The sequence below is a fragment of the Triturus cristatus genome, chromosome 5_1 (genome assembly GCF_964204655.1).
Source record: "Triturus cristatus chromosome 5_1, aTriCri1.1, whole genome shotgun sequence".
Taxonomy (NCBI): domain Eukaryota; kingdom Metazoa; phylum Chordata; class Amphibia; order Caudata; family Salamandridae; genus Triturus; species Triturus cristatus.
This window is the reverse complement of record NC_140587.1, coordinates 527,707,514-527,719,728: the sequence shown is the minus strand read 5'-3', so window position 1 is coordinate 527,719,728 and position 12,215 is coordinate 527,707,514. Positions and strand designations below refer to the sequence as shown.

Genomic DNA, 12,215 nt, shown 5'->3' with positions numbered 1-12,215 from the left:
AGCAATTTAAATAGAAGGCTTAAAGTCTTGTAAACATTGTTTTAGCTTAGCAGTCTCGGGGACAAGGTAAACCGCTATATGTATTGTTTCGTTTTTTTTTATTTTATGGAGTTTTATATAGCGCGAACTTAACCTGATATCGAGTATCAGAGTGCTTTACATAGCACCAGTTGCATTACATGAGGACACATTCATTTTTGATAGGCACAGGGAGATTAAGTGATTTGCACAGAATCACAATATGTTCAGCGTCATTGTCGAGATTCAAACCTAGTTCCCCAGATTCGAGGTCGACCGCCCTAGCCGTTAGCCAACTCTTCTCCCCATATATGGTAATATCCACAGACAACTATGAGCTGCATATTACAAATAACTTTGAAACTCCATTGATAAACAAACAAGGAGGCAGGGTTGTATGCAAGGTAGACCCTCCTTCTGTTGTCTGCATCAAAAGTAATGCTTTTGCCATTATAACACACACATCCCTACTAATAAAAAGTAGGATGTAAGCTCCTTTAGTTACCAATGGCCCCAAAAAGTAACCAAACCCGAATTCAGTCACCTGGAAGAGTTGTGTGCTGTTCTAATCTCGTTTTAGGTCCTATTATAGACAGCTTTAGATGTTGAGCTGATATACCCCTTGTTACTAGAGCCATACTTTTAAAAGGGAGCTGATGCTTTTGAGTAGGAATCACAAGAAAGGAAGCAACAGGAATTGTATAACTGTTTCTTCACCCTCCCTTGACTTTAACTGTCCAAAATAAACAGAAAAGAACAGGCTGATTGACTATGTTTATCAGGTGATGACAGTCAAATAAAGGTGCTAGCTAAAGCTTCATAGACTCATTGAAATTATTGTTAGGACGCTGGACCCATTATTGGTGTTATGGTTCATTATATGGACCAGAGAGGGACAATATCTATCACAAGTATCCAACTCTATTGCTGTCTACAATGAGTGATGAAATACTTTAATTTGCCTTAATGATACTGTCAGTGCCTCTTCTAGATTAAAATGGTCCAAGATTTACTTTAATGCTTGTTTAATCTTGTCTCCCTCTTACAACACTGTCAACATGTTTCATGTCAGAAAGAGCCTAACAAGGCTCATGGCATTTCATCTGTTCTGGGAGTCCTGTCATCCCCCTACCTAGACTACCTTCCCCAGAATGTGTCAGGTGTGTGTAAATATTAGTAAACTGTTAACAGAATTGTGGTGATGCTCTGCATGCGTAGACCTGCCAGTGGTGAGATCAGATGTCAGAGATTACCCATATCTGCAACTTGTAGTCCAAACTGTAAAAGTTACAAGGGAGACCCCCTCAGAAAGTTAGTGCGCATCATATTTATCAAACCTTGATTAACCGATACAAATATTTAAGTAATCACATCTTTTGTGCTGGTAACCTAGTGAACACACATTCATAACACACTCTAGTTGTGCTTACATAATATTCCTCATCTGGGTACCATGTACAAATATTGTCAATAATTTAGACCATACATTGGATACTTTAGAAAGGTGGCAATGTGATGCACTACATGGAATGTTGTATTGCCTTATCAACTCCCTACCCTCTCTATACCCTAGTCAGGGTTCCTGAGAGAGGGTGGGCAGTGGAACAGTCTCAGTTCATCTTAAGATCTATAAGGAGGTGAATGCATATAATGTTTCATATTGCTTACAGGTGATCACCATAGTCATTCTTTTGAGACTATTTGAATAAGAAGTGTTTTTTCAAACGGTTAGCATCTTAAGGATGCTTACCCACGCAGGCTCAGTATCCTACCTGCGCAACTCCTCTTCAGTGCTTGCCTTGATTGGAGGGTGGCTAAAAAGGTTTTATGTGGGCCGAGACTGAGAAGCAACCATGGTGATATTACCTCACCATGCCTGTGATGTGATTATTAGGGTTATGAGGTTACCCTATTGGGCTGACTTAAACAGTATGGGTTTATAGTACTGCACGTTTGCACACATACACTAATACAGTCACAAATGCATAGCACTATCTACGTCTGACTCTCAAGGCAGTCCGATATGATTCACATTTTTTCATGTATTTTCTTTTTGTCCTTTTTTCATCATTATTATTTTTTTTGTTCAGTTTTCCCCGCCCTCATGACAGATTTGACACGAGTCCACACACGAGGGCCGTTTTTCATAGTACGCCCGATATCGGTTACTCAGATGACAGTTGTGAGACATGCGTGTTTAGGTACACAAGGTTTTCTTTATTTATTTTATGCACATTTCAAAGATCTGTGAGTCATTTTTTATACATGTTGGCTGTTGGGATTATCGCCATTAGATGATGTAGTAACGGGATACGTTATTGCGTTAAGGTAATACGCTGGTATGAGGAAATTATTTGAATTTCATTGATATACTCCATTTAGGAGGCGAGTTGTCCAATATCATCTTGTACTTTTCTTGTTAGCAATTTTTATTCATTTATTATCGGTAGCACACACCATTACAAGATGACCGCTTTCGACCAACATTAAAGTGACTTGAGTCTTGTAAAAGCGGGCATGAGCACACTTGAGTGGCTGTGTCAACAGTGAAGCTTCGGTTTAATTTAACATAAGGTTTTGGTCAGATTATCGTAATCGAATGTTGATGTTTTCCCCGTTAAAACAACTAATACTGTACTTCCTTAAAGTGAGGTAAGACACTTCAAGATGGCGCTGATGGTGATACATTAGTACACCCCCATCACGTGAAGGGGTTGGTTTCCTTATTTACGGCAAGACGGCGTTTGAGAACCAAACGCGTTTCCTTCGAGAGGAGTTTGGTGTCAGTTAGCTCGGTAAGTGACTCGGGGAGTTAGTTTTGGTTAATATTGGCAGCATTATTAACAGGGTGATTTACACTGCTGTCTTCTCGTTACAGGTGAGTAGCTCTTGGATATAGAAGACTTTGTGTTAGGGTAAGTGGCTGCTTGCCTTTTATCGGGACCATGTTCGGTTTTCTGTTTAGGGTTATGGTATCATATTCAGAATGCGCCATTATTTGGTTGCGAATGTCAGGGTGATTCGTATTACTGTTTACTTTTATTTCAGAGGAGAAGTGTTTTTCGGGTGTTGATACTGACGATAATTATTACAACAGGTTTTGGGATAGATGCATTTATATTCCTGCGCTCTGTCTCTGGAAGGTATGAGTTTCTTCCTTTTTTTTAATAGTTGCGTGAATTGAGCAATCATTGTTTGAATCAATGAAGGATTTTCTTTTGGATTATTTTTGCAGCTTACGCCATGATAGTGGGTCAACTTGATAGTGGGTCAGCTTGACTCTTACGTTAAGAATTATAACTAGCAATACATCAAGTGAGTATGGTTGGTCGTACATTGTAGCATCATGACTCATGAGGATGATTGGTCTCTTGTCCCTTTTTTCTTTTTCCTTTTTTTCTTTTCCTTGTTCATGCTTGTCCTGTTTCTTGTATTTCACTGCACATTCACTACCTGTGGATACTATGTGTATACATAATTTATTTATAAACTTAAAATGTACATAGTAATGGAATGTTAATTTTTGTTTTGCAGAGGTGCCAAGGAAGAAGGGACATCAGTCTTGAAATGCATTGGGCTATGGTCATTTGTTTTTGATCACCTTGTCATGACATTGCTTTTGAATTGTTTTTCGTTGCCACAGCATTAACAATGCAATAATTTGTATGTACTTGTATTTCAAATCACAGAAGAACCTCACTGTTGAAATTCAATGTCCCAGTGATTAAATAATCTTGAAGTGAAAAGTATGGAATGTTATGTTTCCATGATTTATGGATTGTATTTCATTTAAAGTTGTGTGCACCTGTGTCCAGCAAGCCAGTTGGCTGCTGGCCCCTATTTTGTCCTGGTAGTTTGTAACACAATTCTCAACTCATGCATGAATAAAACTCCTTAAGTGCAGTACTGCATACTATACTATTCGAGTAAGTCTAATATGGCAATTTCATAAGCCCAATTATCACAGTTTTGGTATAGCAAGACCACATCAGTATGGTTGCCTCATGCTCTCGGCCCAAATAAACCTTGCATTAGTTAGGGGAGAGGGGCTGCATGGGAAAGATTCAGATCCGGAGTTTATACCTGTACAGGAAAGGTACCTTAAGAAGCTTGTCTTTTGGTAAAACACTTCTTATTCATTGACTGTCAAAAGCATGAATTTTCCAACCCCAAAACATTATTTTGCCACAATTTTCACCACCATGAATAAACTATTGGTGTAGGAGGCTGGCTTAGTGTATGGTGCACACTTACCTTGCACTTATCCAGGCAACCCTTATGGTGATTTTAATGGTCTTTGATAACCTTTTGAAAGCTGTCAAAGCGGCAGCTGTGGACAGCAGCCTCCAGGCTTATTTTGAATGCTTATTTTACCAGTTTAATCATGTAGTGTAGGTTAAATGAAAAAGAACCACACAATGTATATATAAAAATATGTCTATTTATTGCACAACACTCACTATCACATTGGTATATCTCCTACCCGGAGATATAAACACAAATTCAGAATAATAGTTCAATTGCAAATAGGTAAGTAAGCACAAACTACAGTGGTCTCCAGGGGGAGACCAAACCATATACTAAGAAAGTGGTATGCGAACTGCGGCTGAAGTCGGGACTTGGACCAGGAGACTCTGTGGAGCTGGTGAACCAAAGAACCACCCAAGGTAAGTTCCCAGGAACCAACGTATGCTCTGTGAAAACACAGCTGTGTGTCCAGTAGAAGTCAATGAAGAAGTCGGGGTTGCAGTTTTTAAGAAGAAGGACCCTTCCCTGTGGACCCCGAAGAAACCTTGCGCAAGACAGAAGGTTGAAGAGTCACCACACCTGCGGATCCCTAAGGAACCAGGATACCTACACCAGGGTATCATAGGTGCAAAGTGATGTTGGAAACCGCCGAAGACCACAATGGTGGACTTCAGGAAAGATGCCGCTGGAAAAGACTGTGCAATAGTCCGGTGGAATCCAAGGGTGGATTCTTGAAGTGAAGAACCTTTTAAGCAGAGGGGACAGTGTCCAAGACAGTCGGAGGTGACCAGGAGGCACGGAAGACGAATGCCCACCGATGACGGATGATTCAAGTGAGTTGACGATGACTTTGTTGCTGCCGCTGTGAGGACCAGGTGATGCTGAGTAAGACCAGGGGTTGTGCATGACCTGTCCCACGTGGGAAGTCGGGAACCAGGGGACTGTGTCTGGCGGGGGCACCAACAAGCCTTGGTAGCTGTAACAGGCATGGGAAATGAAGAAGGAGCAAAATTGGGACCAGCAAGGTCCAAGGGACTCAACACAAGCAGGGGAGTCAGAGTAGACCCCGAGCAAGCAGGGGAGCCCACTGAAGCAGGAGAAGATCCTCAAGAGCACCCACAGGCCAAAGGCACAGGAGCCGCAAGAGGACCTCACTCAACTCTTCAAAAAGGAAGGCCCAAGGTGCAGAGGATGCAGTGAAGATGCTGTACTTGGCAAGAATATATGCTGAAGGCTGGATCTTCTTGTAGCCTGACGATCTCTGGGGTGCAGAGCCAACAAGCCTTGGCAATGGCAAATCAACACGGTGCACAGAGGTTTGGCTCCAGGAGTTCCGATGAAGGATACTGGCCTCAAAGTTGCAGAGAGGACAGGTCAGACTCCGACAAAGCTTTGGTCCGGTGTCTGCTGTTAAAGGAGAGTGACTCCTACACTCCATGGGATATTACTTCAGGTGTCCTTGATGCCTACAGTTCTGTTGAAGATCCTGGAAGAAGCATAGACACAGATGACAAAGGAGTCTTGCAGAACAGCGAGACCAGGAGCAGCATGAGTTTTCCTTGATGCGGTCTTGGTTCCAGGCGAAGTCCAGCGAAGTCCAAGTGTCTAGACAGTCGAAGAGTGATGTGGTTTCAGGCTTGAGTCTTGTCCCACAAAGAATCAGAAGAGCCACCTGTTGGTAAGCCCTTAAGTACCCTAGGGAAAGGGTTGGAATAACTCGGGAGTCCCTCACAGAGGAGGGGCTGGACAGATGGGAGTATGCTCCCATGTCCTTTATCCAGTTTCACGCCGGAGCCAAGGGCTCTCAGAACTGGGTCCAACTGGAGTATTCAAGGAGGGCTCAAAGCAGTCTGGTGGCGCTGGCAAGCACCCCATCCCAGCCCAATACACTAAGTCCGGTCTGGGAGGTGGCCACACCTCCCTGCAACAGGAAACTTATTATTTGACCTTCTCAGGCTTGGCTCAGCAGCTGGAGGGCAGAATTGTGTCTGTGGTCGGCAGCAAAACTAGCTTGCTGTCAGACCCTGAAAGGCTGTAACCAGGAGTAAAGGGGGTACTCCAAGGGAGCCCGCCGTGCATGGGATCATACTTCCAGCACTGGAATCGATGTTGGGGTATGATTCCAACATGTCTGATACCAAACATAGCCGGGTTCGGTGCAGCCACTATATAGTTAGACATCTCGTAATGACTGATGTCCACTATATGTATTTAATTGGCTGACCGCACTTATAAAGCCTGAAGAATTGACTGCGGGGTTTGTAGTGGTTTCCTGCTCATGCAGGGACACTATCACACTTATAACCAAGCACCCTGCCTTCAAGACTGAAAGGCCTGCCATAGGGGTGACTTACAGGTTTTAAGTGCAGTGACCTCAGATATAAGAAAATGTATATCTGTAGTGAGAGGTGATAGCACCAACTCACACAGGCTGTAAAGGCAGGCCTGTAGTCACAGTTTGAGTGGTCTCTCATAGATGGCACAATACATACTGCAGCTCATGGTAAACCACTACACCCTGGATACCTTAGTACCATATACTAGGGACTTACAAGGGCACACCAGTAGCCAATTGTGGATGTACAACAGTACTTACCATGGTCAATTTATGGAGGATGCACAGTGACAGGGGTCCTGATTAACAGGATCCCTGTCAGAATAGTTAAAAAAACAAACTGACACTATCAAAAAGTGGGGGTAACCATGAAACCAGATCCTTCTTTCCTACAATTTGTCTTTGGGGTTGTAGCCACCCCCTCCTTTGAGAGCTTAGCTGGTAATCCCTCTTGTAAACTAAAGCAATCTTGACTCCAACATCCTAGCCAATTTCAATTTGGCTAATTTTACCTTACTGCTGGATCTCAGCATCACTTGTCCACTTCCCTTCTCTCTTTGTAACTCAACTCTCTCCTTACTTTGCACTATTCTTGCTACCTCTCATTTTCCATCTCTGCTTCTTTTTCTCTATCTCTCTCATTTCTCTGTTGCTCCTTCTCGTTTTGAACTCAGCCTCACTGCCTCACCTCTCTGACTATACTTCACCGTTGTATCTTTCTTTCATAAAATTACATCGCTCTAAAAATGTATTTGGCCACCAGCATCACTACTAGGGTCAAACTATTTAGCAAAGAGATTGTAGTCATACCTCTTTTGACAGCTTAGCCCGGTGATCCTTCTTGTAAAATAAGGCAATCTTGACTTCAAAATCCTAGCGAAGTATCAACAACTACCTGTGTTTGCTAAAAAAAAATTAAAACGGTGGAGGGAGTTTCTTCAAGGTCTCTTGGATTCAACCACCAATGTATCACCTCTTCAGTTTGGTTGGCCTAGAGCATTGGATTGGCATTGCTCTGTTTTGTTTCTGGGGTGGCACATTATGGAGGGAAGATGAAAATCAGATGGCGATGTTAGTAATGGTGGATCTCTTTCATGGTTTTGATGCCACAGTTTGTCCATCACATCCTTCTGGATAGACTGGCCACGATGTCTAAGGAATTTCCATCTACATTTGCCTGTGTTACGTTCTTTCCTTTCTGACAATGTCAACCTCCCATAAGGGGCCCCAAAGGGCTACTGCATTTAACTCATGTTAAAGGATTATTTGGTCTAAGGCAGTGCTTTAGGTCAGCAGTGTCAAGATAACCACCTGGATAATGTGTGCTGTACAAATATCTTTAGACAGTCAGCCAGTCATTCATATGTTTCATTTTTATATTCTCCAGAGTAAGTATTTCCCACCATAAGAAAAAAAACTCTGTATGCCCCTTTTGAATCTGAAGGTGGGCCCTCTGTATTAACACCCAGGAAAGACTCTTACCCCATCCATTGACAGCAATATATTCCCACGGCGTTCCAGGATGACAAAATAATGCAAGTGGTATAAGAATACTTACAAGCTTATAACTAAGGCTACTACAGATCATATTATAATACTATTTTTCTTCATCATCATCTTTTTATTATTATTATTTTAAATGTGTTGGTGAATACCTACTTTCCTGACAGGTTTGACCAAAAATGACTGCAAACCCGGCTCAATCTTTACATTTGTGACAGCAATAATTCCTCCTTACTTTTTATTCTTGCTTTGAGGGATTTCATTCTTGGTAAAATTGTGGGAACTTACCCTCAAAATTTGAGTTTTGTACATGTAATTTGAACCAGGCTGCACTGAAACATTTGTGGAATCAGAAGCAAGTTCAGTGGGAGCAGCAGCCAATGTGATAATGACAAACGTTCAATAAGAGAGGCTCCTGCTGCAGATACCGTTAGAAATAGGAAAGTTATTTCTAACTCCATCGAGAGAGATGGTTCCATTGAAGCAAGTTTGTTGGGAGGAGCCACCAATGTGTAGCTGCTCTTGATCTGAGGGCTGGCTTCTTCACGTCCTCTTGCTGATTTATTTTTAGGATTGAAATGTGCAAGAAGCAAAGTCTGTTCATCAGCTTGAAGTAATTGACAAGTCAAATAAAATGCTCTTGAGTGAAGTTCCATTGAGGGGTTTCTAACCCTAGAAATTGTATGATTTTTAAAGATGGCCCAACTACTTGATTTTTTTAAATCTTTTGGTATGTTTACTTCATCCCATTAATCTTCTTTATTTCCCCCATCCCCATTCATTTTATGTTAATGCTGGTTATCGTTGTGGTATTGCAGAAAATAATTTTTGCATTTCTGGTTTCAATTATGTTATTTTGTATACAGTAGTCAGCTGCAATAGGTCCCCAATTCTTCTTAAGAGAAGCAATGTAGTTTCTTGCCACCATAATCCGAGAAGCTAAGGAGTTTTGAAAAAATAAAACATTCTGTTGATGTGTAATTCTTTAAATCCTTTGTATATCCTTTGTTGTCCCAAATACAGGATTCGTTTTTTTTTATTTCCCTCCCATCAATCTAATACATGTTAGATGACCAAAAATCATCAATGACTGTTGGAAGGTAATAATGTTTTAATAGGGTGGATAAGGGGTCAATAGAGGTCACAGGAAGACTACAAACACTAAGGGGGCCATTTTGATGTCGGCCGGATCGCCACCGCCCGACTGGGGGTGGCGATCCGCCTGAAATCTCTCCCAGCCCGCACGCCATTTACCCCCGCCTTATTACAATGGCGGTGGTAAGAATAAAGACCGTCCGTCGCTTTACCGCAGGCAGGCAATCGTTACGATTGCCTGTCATGCGGTCCTGGGCAATAATATGGTGGCGGTGCCTAGCAGGAACCGTCCGCCATATTAAGATGTCAGCAGATTTTGGCCTCTCATGGAAAGGCATGCGTTTTTTTTCCTTTGGGGGCCCGTTGCGGGCCACCGTGGTGTTGGGGGTTTGAGGGGTGCACTTGGGGGGTACCATATACATTGGCATGCACAAGGTGGCAGGCACCGCACGGTGCCTGTCACGTTGTGCATGCCAATGCACAACATGCATATTTGACATTGTGGCGGGTGCTGCACAAAGCACCGCCTGCCTCAATGTTAAATATGCAGGATGCGACCGCCAGGGTGGCGGTCACATCCTAATGGCCACAGCAGGACCGCTGCACCTCTGGCGGGCGGTCCCGTTCACCGTTACGTTATCGTAATGGACCCATTAGTCATTGCGTACAAGCCCGGACAGTATTTATTTGTGGGATTTGAAAGCAGTATGTTGTAGCCATTTAGTTGCGTACAAACATAGTCAACATTTATATTTTATGTAGAAACTAAGGAGACTAGGATAAAGTCTTTAAGTAAAATATTTATGAAATAGAGACACTAATAAGGCAGCAACTACGGGTATCTTCCACGAGTAATCTTTACGCAATGTAAAACAAAGTATGTATATATCTTTATTCATACACGTTCTTCTCTACTCAGAAAAGTGTGCACAACACGTTTGGCTACTACTTGGTCTTTTCAAGAAATAGGTTTATGAAAACATAATTCTTGAGTATTGTAAAAAATTAGATGCCTTGTGCCTACCAAAACCAGGTAAACTAGAGCACCTTCTTACATTTGGAATATGTTCTCCTGTTTGTGGACTTTTTGCAGATTGCTGCTTTTTTCTCTGAATGTTTTCCTTTACTGTACATTTGTGTTTGTCTTTGAACAGGAACTTGAAATCATGAGAAGTCAATGCAATGAAACGACTTCAAAGGTTGAAGAATGCGAGCGGATCATCCAGGAACAAAAAATGGAAGCTGCTAATGTACTCAACCAACAGAAAAAATATGTTCTTGAAATTGAAAAGCTAGACAAGACCTTGCAGTCGTTGCATCTGGATATAATAGCTTCCCAGCAGAAACACAAAGTAGGACACGCACATCTAGAACAGCAGATAACACAGCTTGAAAGGGACCTTGCAGATGCTCGGAAACTCTGCAGCCAGAAAGATCAGGTATGCTTTCACTTTTGGAGTACAAATGGCAATCGTAAGAAAGCACACCTCTCAAATGTGAAGTTGAGTACAGTGGTGTAATTCAGCCGAAGAGGTATGCCCCCTTTATCTTTCCAACATTTGATTTTTTGTTCAATTCTCTCTTTTCAAAACTTCAAAAGGAGTCACACTTTTGCAAAAAATACAATTTAAACTGCACGATTTTATGGAGTGGGCAGACCTCCCTTTGCTTTTTCATTGGCGACAGTTAGACCTCCCCTTTCAGGGACATATAGCTATCAATAATGCAGCAGGTGCAGTGGCACCGAGGCACAGGGGCGTGAGCTGCCAACTACACAGCATTTATGAGTGTATTTTACTAACTAATCACTTTGCTTGCACGAGGGCCCTGTGCAACATAGCTACACCGCTGTGTCTGTTTGCAATTCCGGGAAGATTCATCATGTAAGCACCTAAAAGGGCTTAAGCAGAGGCGACTCTGGAAGGGCTTTTTACGTGGGGTAGGCACGGCGACAGATGAAACCGGTGGAGCCACTCGCAAAAGGCAACTGTAAAGAGTGTGAGATAGATAGATAGATAGATAGATAGATAGATAGATAGACAGACAGACAGACAGACAGACAGACAGACAGACAGACAGACAGACAGACAGACAGACAGATAGATAGATAGATACTTGCTTTAAATGTTTAAATCTGACTGTATGTGTGTATGTCTGTATCTTTATCCATATATCTATATAGAGATGCATGTAAATGCACATGCATAGAAAGTCAGATTTAAACATTTAAGCAAACGTAGGCTCTGTGAAAAAGGCAGAAAGACCAATACATGGGTGTGACCGGGTTCAGTGCCTGTTTTGTCTGTGCTCATACAATAGCTGTGGTGGAGGGACCCAATGGAAGGGGGTGGGTTGGCAAGATATGGCACGTGGGCACAGGACCCATGTGAACCCACTCTAGGAACAGCACAGGTCAAATCTTACCAAGGTTTACATTCCTTTCAGTCTGCCGTATTTGTATCAAGTGTGTTATCGTGTATTTGTGTGGTCAATGCAAGTCAACACATTCATATTTGAAAAAACTGATTCTTATTCTAAATTAAAGTACAAAAACGATATGTCTGGTGTGGTAGACAGTTAATAAGCACGCAGCTATAAGGGACATGCATTCGGGCTATAATTCCGTCATATATAATATAATATTTAAACTGTGTATTTTAATTCCGTTTTCTTGTGCATTGAAAGAAACTGCAACAGATATTTGTGAAAGAGTGTTTCACTGTGTGCTGTGAGTTGTGCACCTGAGAAATAAGGCTTTAAACAAAATGACACCACTGTTAGTTAGTACACCCAAACATGCCTGAACAGTGCTTGCAATCCGTAACAATTTTACATCTCGGTAAAGAATGTTTGGTATTTGAACTAAAACCCGAATCGCTGGAATAATTAAAGGCTTGTGTTAAATATACAGACAGTCGTTTAAATTTAGATCTGCAATAACATTTACTATTATTCTCCTGGGCTTTGACTGCTTGACAGAAACAAAGTACTCTGGGATTAATTTCAAGAAATTGTG

General features: G+C 41.9%; 1 protein-coding gene across 4 annotated transcripts in view; it reads left to right on the top strand.

Moving 5' to 3' along the window:
- Positions 1 to 12,215, top strand: part of LOC146831152 (uncharacterized) — a 1,851,363-nt gene that overhangs the window by 875,425 nt on the left and 963,723 nt on the right. For all 4 annotated transcript variants that reach the window (XM_085605390.1, XM_085605389.1, XM_085605391.1 and 1 more), the window contains one exon: positions 10,354 to 10,638. In XM_085605390.1, the coding sequence (XP_085461516.1) occupies positions 10,354 to 10,638 (285 nt within the window). The remainder of the gene's footprint in view (positions 1 to 10,353; positions 10,639 to 12,215) is intronic.